A 14,752-nucleotide genomic window follows, 5' to 3' on the forward strand; every position below is an offset into this window, starting at 1 on the left:
CGTGGTTTTATAAACATGTCAAATGGATGAGCACATTTTTTATGTTAACATTTGTTTTGCCTATTTATTAATTCTTCAACAACTAACTGCAACAAAGAACCTGCTGGATAAAAGCCATTAAACATTTCTTGAAAAGTTTCTATTTTGAATATAATAATACTCCAAAATAATGTTGAAGTAACTCGTAACTCTTGCTAGAACAGGCATCTTTCAAGTAAACAGAAATTAATTTTTTGGTTTTCTGATAAATTTCTAAACTGCTGCTGAATGAAATAAACACAATCAAATAGAATGCGGGACATGTCTTGTGATAATGTGAAACAGAGGGATCTCCAAAAAATCCAATTTTCATATTAAGTGCTTTCAGACTGTCACAACATAATTTTATAGTGGTGTAATTGCTATACTTGGTCAAATTCATTTCAGCTGGGCCAGTTTGTTTCTCTGCTGTTTTCTTTGCATTTGTCCAAACCAGTAATGTACAAATAGACTGATAGCCGTTCTAGAGGCGTTGCCCAGTGCCTGTTATACTCTATTTTCTGGCAACGTTTTGTCAAATTCAGCTGTCATCATGGATAATAGCGATTGACGGAGATGTTAAGATGTGCTATAGGATGAATCACCTTCAGTTTTATGACATATTCGCTGAAAGGGTAGCTCACAGTATGCATGAATGCTTACACATTCATACATATCCACACACGCCCACACATTCTCGTCTTGGTTCGGCTGCTCATTTTCACTGCATGGCTATATTGTACCTGATCTAGCTGTTCAAATTAGATTAGGTTCACTGGAGAAATTTGGTTTGATCTTGTCAAATATATATATATAAAAAAAGATTATTTAGAATAAAAGAAACAAAAACTTGAAAATTGGTAAGGTCTGAAAAATGAATATGCAAAGACATATAATGGGATGCTCTATGGCTCTGTGGCTGTATTGTTTTTCATCTGATACAGAAAATCCTGACTGGCATTTAAATAGACTGCCATAGTGTTGGAAAGTAAGGCATGTTCTCATAAAGGGTGACAGGACATAATTCACGATCAGCAAAAAATGTGGTCTTGGACACGGATCTGCCTCATCTCTCCTGTAAAGGATTTCAGTGCCCCATGCATGATTCAGGAAGCCATTATTTCACTTTAACGACGCCTCGAAACCCTTCAGACCGCAGCAGGAAGTAGTGTGGTGCAGCCAGGATGTTCTAAAGCTGAAAGAGTGTGTTGATGCACGTTTCGAAATGATCGAAATATTGTCAAGTGTCCAAGAGGGGCTCCGACATAATTCTTTCCCTGTGCTGTACTGTATTAGCATTAGACGTCACTCTGTATCATCTTTTGCTTTGAGACAGTTTGAATGGCTGTTCTGGTTAGTCCAGGACCTAATGCATCTGACCTCCTTTCCCTAATGGAAATGGGCCTTTCAGATTTACTCAAGGCTGAAATCACTTGTTTTGTCAACCCAGTGCATCTCGTCCAAAACAGAGGGGGCTCGCTGGCTAGTAACAGCCCACATTGCTTGCAGGGATTTTTCCCGTGTGCATGACCTAAGCCTTTTCAGTGAGCTTTTGTATTATGAATACAGAGAGGAAGCCATGGTTGATGGTTGTTTCTGTTGAGGTAAAAGATTTGTGAGAGTAAACTTTGACACAAAGCTGAGCATGTACTTTTCTTTGATATAATACACACTTGTGCAAAAACCCACTCTTGATTCAGTATGTCCTTGGCCTGTCATGTTCCATTTCTCTTTCCTCTTCTCAGATCATTAAGGGGGAATTGATGCTGCCTGTTCATTATACAAAGGCTAAATGGAAACAAAATGAAAATCTGCCACTCACTGTCAGTCATGATTGCATTATTCCATTACTGCCCATCCATAGTAGGCTCTTAAGTCAAATCATAAGATACAGCCAATGGTGCTTTCCAATTTCTATTTCCTGCTTCCTTTTCTCACCATAAATCTTTAACTAACCAATTAGTAATCTCTTATTTGCTGTTCACTGTGTCACGCTTTGCATCTACAGAGGGTATTGTTTCAAAAACAGACATTAAATATACATGGAAATGCCTGGATGAGAGCTGGCATGTATTATTTATGAGAGAGGAGGATATTTCAATGATCCCCTTTGCGGTTTGAATGGATAGAGCTAGAATTTATGTTTGGTAAGTCATAGAGGCTAGGAGATGCCTTAAAAGTGAAGTGCTATGGCTATAATTAAATGATTAGTTCAATGTTATGGGAAATACACCTCTTTGCTTTCTGGCAAAGAGTTATGAGAGAAGAACAATCCCACTCTTAAATATAAGCGTACAGTCAGAAGGTTGTTAGCTTAGCTTTGCTAAATAATTCAAAATACAAGTTCAATTCAATTCTATTCAGTTCAATTTTATTTTTATTTATATAGCACCAAATCACAACAGCAGTCGCCTCAATTGTAAGGTAAAGACCCTGTAATATTAGAGAGAAACCTCAACAATCAAACAACCCCCTCCGAATAAGCACTTGGCGACAGTGGGAAGGAAAAACTCCCTTTTAAGAGGAAGAAACCTACAGAAGAACCAGTTGGGGGCAGTACTTGTTTTTGTCTGAATCAAGTTTTTTAAAAATATGCACCTGTCCATATTTCTGTTATTCACTAATTACTGACTATTTCATGTATTTAATTTTTTGAAACATGAGGTAATATGTATGGTGGTAACAAATTCCATGTACATTATACAGTATGCTCAAAAGGTAAATCCAAAGAAGAAGCCACACACCAAGGCCAAAAAAAGAGGGCGCTTACACACATGATTTTACATACTGTAAAAATTATTTCTCATATTGGAGTTCTGGGCATCACTGACACATTCTTGGAGAGAAAGGTGTGATTGAAATATGTGGTCCAAGTTTCAATCTGCAGTTGTGTTGATCACAAGGTCAGGCTGTCCTTTACTCCTCCAATGCATATAAAAATCTGCTCTGTGCTTGGTAAAAAGGGAACACCTTCACATGCTCATTATACAGGAACTCAAACAAAAACTCACTTACAGGGTCACAGGAAAGAGGCTGGCATAATTACAGGGAATATAAAACAGACTAAGTTAGTGTAAACATTTCTAGAAAGGTGTTAGTTAGGAATGTTCTCAGAGGTACTCTGACCAAAGAAGCGACAGATACTACTTTAAAAGTGCCTACAACACACAGTATGAAAACAGATGTGCATTTTTTATAAAGTGCTGAAAGTTGTTTTATGTCTTTGCTTATATTTATTTACCTACATATTAATAGAAATTGGCTCAGCTTTCATCAGTTTCTGTGATGATTGTCTTTGCTGGTTTTCCAACTCCTTAAAAAACTCTTAAGCTTAAAACTCTTGAAATTCTTCCCTTCTCCTGGCAGTTTTTCACCTTAATAACTCTCTTAAGGGCTAAGATGCCATTATCTTTACCTGGATTTCCTAGCTGTGTACAGGGATTTTTTGAAAATGTCATAATTTTAGGATTTTTCTTTGCATTTTACCACTCAGCTCTCAGATTAGGGCCCTACAGGTTGCATCTGGCGAGACGTCAGGCCAGTTTCCTGTGACTAGGAGTTAAAGAAGAGAATGCAGGTGACCAGGGTAGTACGAATAAAATAATCAAAGCTGTTACACACGTTGTCAAGATTATGATCTCTGTATCACTTTGTGATCTGCAAGGTTAGCAGTAATATGCCAAAGCCCACACATCCTCTTGACCCCTAATGAGCAGAAGTGAAGAATACTGAGTCAGTAGATGAGTGTCCGACTCACATCTCAATTATTCCCTGTACTGTAGTGCAGAATCATCACTTAGACAAGTTTTTACCAACAGCCAAGATTGCTTTTGGGACAGGGATGCAATATGGTCCAGAGCAATCTATCCTAGTGTCAATATGTCAAAACACTATCATTCCTTTTTTATAATGTTGCTGATTGTTAGTGCAAAGCCTCTCTGACTGCACTCCATTTGGTTGATAGTACTGGGAGGCTTTTCCAGAAGCTTGTTATCATGGATGATGAATAGTAGACGAGGTGGCACAATACCAAATAACCAAATCTGTAATAAATTGGTTTTATTGGGCGTTGAACTGTTTTTTTATGCAGGAGGTGCAGCTTAAAGTTTGATTTAGGGCCTTCCGTAGCTACATAACAACCACAAGGGGAGATGCTTTTTTTTCTGTGTACATCCACTGTTGCTTAATTGAATTCTTATTGGATTATAAATCCCAGAAAGAAAAGTTTAGTCAAATAAAGAACAGGAAATAAAAATTAAACAGCATACGTAAAATTAAGGATGGTCCACTTACAGTTGAATTTTACTTTAAGCTGGGTTTAAATCGGGAAAACTCACTTATTATGTGTTATTATGGATTCCTATGACAGAATTCTTACTCTCTGAATAGCAAATTATTCATATTCACAGCATCATGACTTCAGATTAGTGGACGTATGAAACTTTTACCATATTGAGGACATTTATTCAACAGTGAGTAAGAGTAATTGCGCTTCAATTATAAATTGTGTTTTTAATCAAGGAAGGCTGGTGCTCAGTCCAATCCACTAATTGCTTTATCCCTGAAGGCATCCACTTACCCTCTGAAGTGACGAGGCTGCTGATGAAGCACACATTATCTGTATATGGGTGTAGGCGATGCTCAAACACAGCATGTGTTTTTCATCTGCTGCTTTTTGATTGCGTTCACAGAACTTAGCTTCACATGGATCTTCAATGAGCACCCCTCGTATGTCACCCAGGACACGCGGCGATTTGTGTCCCAGAAGACGGGCAATCTCTACATCGCGAAAGTGGAACCCTCTGATGTGGGGAATTACACCTGTGTAGTCACCAACACGGTCACCAAAAGCAGCGTTGAAGGTCCACCAACACCTCTGGTCCTGCGCGTTGATGGTATGAAAGAAGCTATTTACTAAAAATACACACAGGGACTGTGTTTTGAGACATGTAAAATTGAGAAAGGCTTTTTTGTTTTTTAATTAAATTATAATTGACTTTCATTAAAACTTGGCAATTTTCACAGCCAAGTCTGAGAGTGTTTTCAGAGTGTTTTGATATTCTCTGATCTGATTGTTGAAAAGATGGAAACACTATTGTCAAAGTCAGATGAATTTATTTTTATACATTCCAGGCACGGCAACCTCTTTTCACTGTGCATTTCATGATGTTATTTTAGAAAGTGGTAAATGAATCTTTTTTTAAAGTAGTTTTAAAGTTAATCTAGAATGCCTGCACATCTGAAAACTGACCTTTCAAGAACAAACTCTTTATTGTCATTACACAATATTTTCTTCCCATGGTGCATAAAAGCTTAAGTAGCATAAATACAAATATAGAATACAATATACAAATACGATATACTGACATGTATTAAAAAGTGTGTGATACCATTAAGGAATAGGTAAAGTAATTCTGTCACTGTTTAAGGTACATATACTTTTCTCAGCTTGACTAATTTGCACAACGTTACCATCACATAGAAATTAATGTCATTGTTTTTAGATTAAGAGATGATGGCAGGATAAGTAAGAGGTGTTTACAGTGAATATGTAAAAGGAGGTCAGCCCACCTACATAGCAATATATGCACTGTCCTGGGGTCACTCGTTTGTGTCTATATTTTTAACATGTTGTACAAAAACAGTATACATTTTTATTTTATTTAGTTTTCTTTCACAGAATGTGTTTTTGTGTATAATTATACAAATTATATGTGCAACAGTACTTGTTTTGGATGAAAAATACATGAGTGTAATCATTTCTATCATTTATGACTTTGACTTGACTCATTAAGTTAAACGTTTTCACTGTGCATTTATAGAAAATAATTGAAATTTAAATCTACAAGCCAACAAATGCAATCAAAAACATCTCCCAGAGTGAGATGTAGAAGTTCTTAGAGCCCATATACAGCATCATCACATAGTGATCTAAAGTATGTTTTGATTTTCTTTCATTGTGACCTTTTCAGTCCTTAAGCTGAAAGAATCCCCCCTCATATATGTGAGGCATCTCTCCCTTTTTTCTCTCTGTAACTGCAGGTGTGATGGGCGAATATGAGCCAAAGATTGAAGTGCAGTTTCCTGAAGTTGTCCCCGTTGCTAAGAGCTCCACTGTCAAACTGGAATGTTTTGCACTTGGAAAGTACGTCCCGCTGTGAATTGTTACGCCACTTTCATAACTACACACTGAGCTGTTTGCTTTGCCATTGTAAGCTGCATGGTAAGAGCAAAAAAAAAATACTCTTCTTGTTTCACAGACTGTAAAGAAAAGAAACACTCACAACTTCATGTTTCATGTTATTTCTACTTAAAAGCACTTTATTGCTAATATTCATTATTCTTTCTCATATATTAAGTGAAGGTAGATCTCAATAATATACCAAAATACTCATTGGCCATTTTTAGTTTTGCAGCTCTAATATTTGAAAGTTGCTTTCAAAGACATTTTTGAAATGCATAAATTTGTATAATTGAAATTGTGCAAATTCATTAATTGTAGAAAGATTTTTAAATTCTACACATAATATTTGTACAAGCCTTCTTCATTTTTCTGTCACAAAAAGGTGGCTCCATATCCATATAAGTCAAATAAACAATCAACAACCAATGAATATATTAGCATGGACTGTCACCAGTTTATTATGTTAATATATGTTGATATATGTTGTTTTTGCGTGTGTGTGTATTTTTGTGGTTTTAGCCCTGTGCCAACAATCAGCTGGAAAAAAGTGGATGGAGCCTCCTTTACCAGGAAGGTGGACATAAATAAAGCCAGTGGAGTTTTAGAAATCCCTTACTTCCAGCAGGAGGATGCCGGGATGTACGAATGTGTGGCAGAGAACAGCAGAGGAAAAAACTCGGTGAAAGGAAAGCTGTCTTATTACGGTGAGCAGGAGCGCGGTTTGCCTGTGTTTGATCTCAAACTTACCTTACTTCACACCTCTCAGAGATTAAAAAAATATCTCATGCCTTCAACCTGTCAGTCTTCTTCCTCATATGTCATGTAGTTTCAGAGACTTTTACCAAATCCTTTACCCACTGATTCATAACCTTATTTAAACCTCTTCAGAGGTTCACTGCTCTGAAGTATGATTGAAAATCTTTCGAACAGGAGTGCGCCATTGGCGTGGAGTGTAACAGAAAGTTTTATATGTTGTCATGCAATCTGTGGTTTTTATTAGAGCCTGTATACAACTGCATCATATAGTGGGATGTGGTAGTAAATTAACCTATTACCAGTAGTACAGTTCAGACAAGCTCCTTGAGCCAGCAGGTAAGACGGGGCACACAGATTTATACCACCTTTCAGAGAGGCGTGATTTTTCCTTCACCACACTGGACTTATGGACCATATTCTGAAAAAGCTTTTAGCAGTCCTTGATTAAGTATTTTTATGGTTTTTCTCTCCATTATTTTGCAGTTTATGCATTGATGATATCTGCCCACGAGTCCCAATAGGGATGTGCTTGAGTGAAATCCTCAAATCCAGATTTTTCTTTCCTGTGAAGGAGGATGTCTTTGATATGATAATAGGGTTTTTTTTTTTTGCAGGAGCTGTGGGTTAGATGAAATGCTCACAGTACCTGTTGGTAGGCTGAGGACTGAATATGCATTACTCCAAGCAGTAGCATGGCTGACAATGCTTAAAATAAGTAAAATGATCAAGTGTTATGGTCATGTTCTAAACAAGGTAGTGATTTTTCAGCAACTTATAGCTAGAGCGCTGGCCTCTGTGCCTCATCTCAGCTACAGTTGTGGGGAAGTCATGTTTCTCTTTGTAAGATTTAAGTCGTGTCTCATCTCAAAGCCCCACAGATTGACCAGCTGCCAGGTGATAAAAATCAGTAATCTCATTTTAAAGTCCCATAGACAGGGGCTTGTGGGACATCCATCAACTCTGCAGAAGAATAGAAGAATCAATACGGGGATGTGGAGCTAGTGACAACAAAACAGAACGAGCACAGTAACAATAAGGGTCGGCCTCTCTCCTTTCATTCCCCGCTTAATTGTCCTTCTGCAGTTCCAGGGGGTTTTAAGTAATCAGATCATGGTTTACTGCATTCGAATGGGCTCAGTCTCAATCAGATTGACTTTGTGTAGAAGTCACTTGCATGGCTTCTTCCATTCCATTATGTTATCTCAGACAACCTCATTTGTAATGTTGTTAACAGGCTGTCATGCACTCCTGTTTCTATAGTCACACATTTTCAGTACTTTGCACATTTACCATACTAAATGTACTTCCCTCTATCAAAATGATCATTAAAATAACCATTTGATAACAAAATATTATCGGATCTCTACTGAACAGGAAATGCACCCATAGCTACTCATATTGCTTTACAAAGAGTTGTATTCACAGACACAATAGTCCATAAAAGCAGCCATCCTTTCTTCCATATAAAGATTTGTTGTTTGTTTGTCTTTTATGTTATTAAACAGCAGAATTTTTTTATATGGCAGTAACCCCACCCCTATGCTAAGGTTCATAAAATGCGGTACAACTAATTTATATTGATTGTCTTATTAAATAATCACATTTTGATCTGAAATGACACCATTTATAAAACACTGTATTTTAAATGGAAAATGATTGGCTGAAGTTGCTGTACGTGGGTGAGGAGCTCCTTTGCAAAAAAACCTCCTTGGCACTGAATGTGCTATAGGTGCTAATACTTTATGATATTATTATTATTACATTATTAAAGTAGCACACCTAATCAAGCCTGACTGACTCTCATTGACCCTGGCAGGGTGTCATGCATTTGCGTGGGTGCTTCCTGGGGTCCATAAATCTTATATAAGGTGCTGGCTATTTGTGCGGCAGGAAAACCACCATTATGTCTTTAAATTGATATGACAAGTGTCAAAAAGTCACTTGCCTATGTTACCAACTGCACTGCGGAAAGCAAAGAAGCAGAGAGCCATTGTTAGTGTCAGTGGACCCGCATCTTTTTAAACTTCTACACTTTACCGTGGATGGTCTCACCTATTCACTATTGATTTTTCTCTGTGCTAACCTTATAAAGCATTACTTATTTATATATTTTCCATGTCGAGGTCAGCTTCAAGTTAATTAGGAGTACATTTATGATTTGTGCCCTTGAATGCTTTTTAAAGAAGTAATTGCCGTGCTTGGCTAATTCATAGATTTTTTTTTTCAAATTCCGCTGCTTGAGGTAATGCTAAGGCATGTGTTTAGGTATAAAGTGTTAATTTAAAAAAAAAAAAATATATATATATATATGTGTGTGTGTGTGTGTGTGTGTGTGTGTGTGTGTGTGTGTGTGTGTGTATTTTGACTTTCTAGCTGCACCTCACTTTACTGAAAAGCCTCAGGATGTACAGAAGACCATTGATGAGACTCTGGTGTGGGAATGCAAGGCCAGTGGCAAACCAAAACCCTCGTACCGCTGGCTGAAGAATGGAGAGCCTCTGGACCCCATGGAGGTAAAATGGATTTCTTCCTAAACTGAGATTTCTTACATTGCTGCAAAGACACATAAAAAAGCCAATTCCCTCCTCTGTGCAGCACTGGCCCCCACAAAAAAGCACAACAAAAATAGAAAGAAACAAATGAAAAATAAATTAAAATAATACAAAATGGGTAAAAAAAAAAAAAAAGAAAGAAAAGGATCTTACCTTTGATCACAAAATCAGTCTGAAACAAAGAAGCATCACCTTTTCAGACTGAATTGTCAAATTAACTTTGGCTGAATTGTCAAACACTGAAGATTCTTTGAAACAAGATAATCAAATGATAACTCTACTTTCATGCCAGAAAATCAGTTTAAAATTGTGGTTGTGCAAATCACTTGCTGGCCAAACTCCTCTGCTGTTTCAGGTGGTTGGTTGTAAGACTTTGCAACATAGCAGCAAAAAACAGAACAGTTTAGCTATCCTGCTTTTTTATTTTTTCATCTACACGTTTTAACCACACACATAATAAACATGCACTGTGTGCTTACTTTTCTCCTTAGATTTGGTTCCATAAAAGATGCATTTAATTACCAGCATAAAAACATACTAATTTGTCCTCTCCACCTCTAATCAATACCAAGTAGTACGAAGGTGTGCTTTGAAAACAAGCACATTAAGACTACTGAAAGACTGAAGTATATAGGCTAGTAGTTAAATGGTATTGTTATTGTTAGCAGCATAGCAATATTTCTTTTTCCGTCAACAGCCCTTAACCAGTTCATTGGGTGGAGATGAACGTAATTTAATGTGTAAGATGAAAGATGATAAGATCACAGCAGATTCCTGCAGTAACACGCAGTGCATCTTGGTTAAAGGATGCACTGCGTGTTACTGCACTGTTTTGCTGGGATTCACTTTGCTTCGAAGCAAATAATGCTTCCAACTCATAGGCTTGTACTTGGCAAGAACATGTCAATTTGAAATGCCTCTATTTGCTTGGGACTAAATTTGGCATCAAACGTGTGTGTGTGTATGTGCCGGGGGTGGGTGTTTGTATGTGTTTTGCAAAGGAGCCAAAGTGATGCCATTTTCTGCCTGTCATCAACTGGGGACTTTGTCGACAATTTAGCGCTCAATCTCACTCTTATCTGCAACTCTCAATTTTATCATTAAGTCTCTCCTCTCTGGGGAGGGTGAGAAATGCCTTATCATCCAAAGTGCATTTCACATTTAGGCAATTTGCCTTGTTTTGTGTTATTGTGCTGCTGGAGTGAGTGTGCTTTCTGCCTAAAAAGACCAGCTCTAGAGAATCACAGTCACCGATTGTGTCAGAATTTGGGCTGGGTGTAATGGGCTCAAAACTGGACAGTTCCTATTTAGTTTGGACATGCTTTTAAAGGGGGGGCTGGTGGGGTTTTGTTGTCTGGAACTGAGATAGGTACCCCAAATATGTGGCACTTTAATTTAAGAGCTTAATGTCAACACACAAGCACCAAGGAAGATTACGTTTTTGCCATTATGACACCAAAGTATTAATCTGCAAAGTCTGTATGAGGAGCAGCTTAAGTCTGAATCTGTAAAAATAGGCAATATTATTTTAAACATTTTATCTCTGAGCCATTTCAAGTTTTATTTAATTTGAAGGCCCACACATGCTTAACCACAGGAAGCCCTTATCATTCCACATGCGCATTTGCAGCATTGATTAGTAAATAACTGTAAAACTTCCTTTGGCAGGTAGCCAAGGTAACATATTCTCTGTACATGTGGCTATATTAATGAGGTGGGGTGTTACCATTTTCAAAATGCCACCGTCAACCGCGGCAACAGTAAATCAATTTCCAAACCCAAAGGTCAGCAGTGTAGAAGGAGAGGGAGCAGGAGGGGAAGGCCAAGGGGGCCATTTGTTATTCCTCATTAGAATGGATCAGTTCTCTCGCCCTCCTCTCTGTCTCAGCATCCTCGGCGCTTTCTTTCTCTTTCTTAAGCTATCTTTCAAGCTTTTTCCTCCCTCTCCACCTCATTTTCCGTCTGTTCCAAGGGAATTAAATGGCGCAGAGGAGAGCTGTCACTTCAAAATGTCACCCCGGCAAAACAAGAACCCACTCATGCTTGTACTTTTTTCACTACACTACCAGCTCCGCCTTTTAGTTACATACACGAGAGATGATTTCTCTGCCTACGACCCTCAAAACCTGCTACATGCCTTCCGCAGTTCTAATGGTGTAGTTGCATACCTGCGACAGTCTAGCTACTATAGGTGAGCGATAGGATCACTACAAGATACAGAGAAAGCAGCAACAAGGTGCCCATGACTTAACTTTTCAGAGCTCAGTTTGATAAAGTGTTCATATCAGACAGGAGTCAAGCATAATTAAAGATGCTGATAAAGTAGACAATGCCACAATTTGTCTTCAGTGCTAAGGAGATTGTGATAGAGCTACCACTAAGTGTCAGGGTACAGAATAGTGCAGAATGGCACCAACCTCTGCTTTTATGGGTTCGTAAGTGCACAGCCCTGGGCTTGTGCACTGTGTAACCTGAAAAGAACCATCTATCATCTATTCAAAATCCTCCCTCTCTTTGTGGTCCTCTCCCTCTCTCTTTATCATTTTCTTTTTTCCTTGAATACACATACATGCACCCAGCCGTAGCCAAATTTATGGGACTGCTTATTTTCCACCTGGAAACTGCTGGATGCATCAACACCCAGGACATCCTCTGGCGGTGGTTTTAGTTGCTAGGTCAGCCATGTCTCTTATCTTGTTACTAGTCGTCAGAAAGAACTCTATTTGAAAGTCCTCTGCGGTGTCACAGACTGACGTTAAGGGACAGTCCTTGTCTTTTCAAGTGCCAGTGCTGTAATGATTCCAGACGACAGACAGACTGACGGCAGGACCCTCTGGACTACTTTGTCAGAGGCATTAAAAGGTCCAGCTACACTCTATGGAAAGATCAAGGGCAAGAACAATGAGTGCTGCCACAATTAAATTGGGGTAACTATAAAACGGGAGAAACAAGAGGTGCCAAACCTTGTAAAGGTCAAACGAGCAGTGGAAAGTGAAGAACTTTGTATCAGTTTTATTACGAAGGTGTTTTTGAAGGTATATGTATTCATTTTAAAACAATTAATAGCATTGTATATCTATATCTATATATATTTATAAACTATGTACTGAGTATTTGGTGGAGTAAAAAAAGAGTCAGCAGCAAGTTTGATGTGCTTGATTTTAATTATTGTTCTGTAATGAATATTAATTAAATCTCTCAATATAGCTCTGCCCACTGTAAATCTTTTCAGTCTAGCACTTTTACTGTATCATATACTTGTTAAAATACAAATTTTACCGTTAGAGACGTGCTGTCAAGTTCTCCTCGGTTTCAGTAAAACACCAGTTGAAGTGCAGAGTACGTGGAGTACCAGAATACCATCTACAAAGATGGTGGTCCTGATTAGATGCGAACCTTGGAGTGTACTGGGGCATATTTTGCACCTGAGGCAAGAACCTTCAGTTGCTTCCTCGAATATTCTCTAAACTTGTTTGTTGTCTGGCTGTTGAGCAGTTTTCATTTCAGATCATTTTAAGTATTTGATGCATGCATGTGTGTCTTTCTGTCTCCAACAGGACAGAGTTCAGGTGAATAATGGAGTTCTGACAATCAGCAGCTTGAACCTGGCTGACATTGGCATGTTCCAGTGCGTGGCAGAGAACAAGCACGGTCGAATCTTTACCAATGCCGAGCTGAGAGTTGTAGGTAAGACCAAAGATAGAAAGCTGTTCATTTGTCTTAATTAACAAAACAGAATTTAACCCAAGGCTATATCTCTTATACCTGCTAGAATAAAAATGCTAAATACATTTTTCCAGTAACATTCTCCTTTTTTACTCTTTCAGAAAAGTCTTTGCAATACAATAAATATGAGTTTTCTTCACTCTGTGAAGGAGACTGAGGAAAAAACACAATTATTTCTGAAGTTCTGTTGCCAGTAGTACTCTAGCTCTGTGCACATGACCTTATTTGATGCTTGTCCATGCCTAGCAAGGCCGAAGTGACTGACATGTTTACTGGACTGAGTGTTTGTGTATACCAGGATAAAACAACTATATGTTGAATAGTTATATATTATGTTATTCAAATATCATCAGGCAGAGTTTTCAGCTAGATCGTCAAGAGGCACATGATAAAATGGCTTGTTTCAGACAGATGATGACCTTAGAGGGTGCACTGATACCAAGCATAACATAAATAAGAACAACTTTTTACTGTCAATTATGCAAATATGCTCATTATGCACAGTTTCCAGAATATTACCAGAAAACCTCCACTTCTTGTGAAGTTCATGGATCACATGCGTTTGTGTTTTTGATGTATGCTTACTTTCGGTAGATGCAGTGTAATTATGGAAGATGAGGCATGTCTCAAAGTACAGCTGCAGTAGCTGACACAATATGCAGTGTATACTGTAGAGTTAGAGTAAAAGGCTTTTGGTTTGGAGAAATTGTCAAAAGGCAGGCACATAATTGGCAACAGGAATTCAGGTCAACAGGTAAAGGTAGTACAAAACAAACAAGATGCTGAAATCGTCTGGGTACGAAGAGCTGAAAAAATATATTCCATATCTTGTCTGGTATACTTACTCATTTGGCTCTGCACATTTGGGCTATTGTTTTGGAAACAGAGTGAATCCTTTTCCTGCAAACTGCATTTTAAGTACTTTGGCGTGTGAGTTTGACGCAATAACATTTGTAAAACTCTCAGGAGCAATGCCACGGCTCGACAGATGAGGTTTAAACGCTTTCTGTTCAGAAACATATCTAACGCTGACAGTCAGCTGAACATAAAGTAACTGCAAGAATGCAGACAGGGTTGATGATGTAAAGGTCACAGAGCCGCTCGGCTTAAATGTTTGGTGCGAAGGTCTAAAATTACTGTAGCAGTAAAACAGTCACCACACAAGAGCTTGGCCACTAATTGTCAGCGATTACTAATACCTAATGCCAATAACTTGTTGTATTGTCACAGAAAGTTAACTGGATTTGCATATTGCATCAGAAATATAATGAATAATTAATAAATAGTTTCAGTTATAAGACATCTAAATATGTTGGAAACTTGAGTAGGTGGATTTGTTTATAATTAACTATGTTAAGCTTGCCTGGCTAATTAAATTCAATTATTATTATTGCTTTTTCTCTTTTCTCAAGTAGAGAATATGACAGACATTGGTCTACGCGACCTGCTTTTAAGTTACCCATTATAAACAGATTGTACTGAAAGTCCCGAGGTCATATAAACCACCCATGTAAAC

The 14,752-nt window shown here is 38.0% G+C and overlaps 1 protein-coding gene across 1 annotated transcript in view; it reads left to right on the forward strand.

Moving 5' to 3' along the window:
- cntn3a.1 (contactin 3a, tandem duplicate 1) overlaps positions 1 to 14,752 on the forward strand; it is a 79,563-nt gene that overhangs the window by 43,061 nt on the left and 21,750 nt on the right. Inside the window, exons 6-10 of the mRNA XM_004554164.4 lie at positions 4,710 to 4,913; positions 6,061 to 6,163; positions 6,722 to 6,906; positions 9,332 to 9,471; positions 13,068 to 13,197. Of these exons, the coding sequence (XP_004554221.1) occupies positions 4,710 to 4,913; positions 6,061 to 6,163; positions 6,722 to 6,906; positions 9,332 to 9,471; positions 13,068 to 13,197 (762 nt within the window). The remainder of the gene's footprint in view (positions 1 to 4,709; positions 4,914 to 6,060; positions 6,164 to 6,721; positions 6,907 to 9,331; positions 9,472 to 13,067; positions 13,198 to 14,752) is intronic.

Source organism: Maylandia zebra, linkage group LG20 (assembly GCF_041146795.1).
Source record: "Maylandia zebra isolate NMK-2024a linkage group LG20, Mzebra_GT3a, whole genome shotgun sequence".
NCBI classification, from domain to species: domain Eukaryota; kingdom Metazoa; phylum Chordata; class Actinopteri; order Cichliformes; family Cichlidae; genus Maylandia; species Maylandia zebra.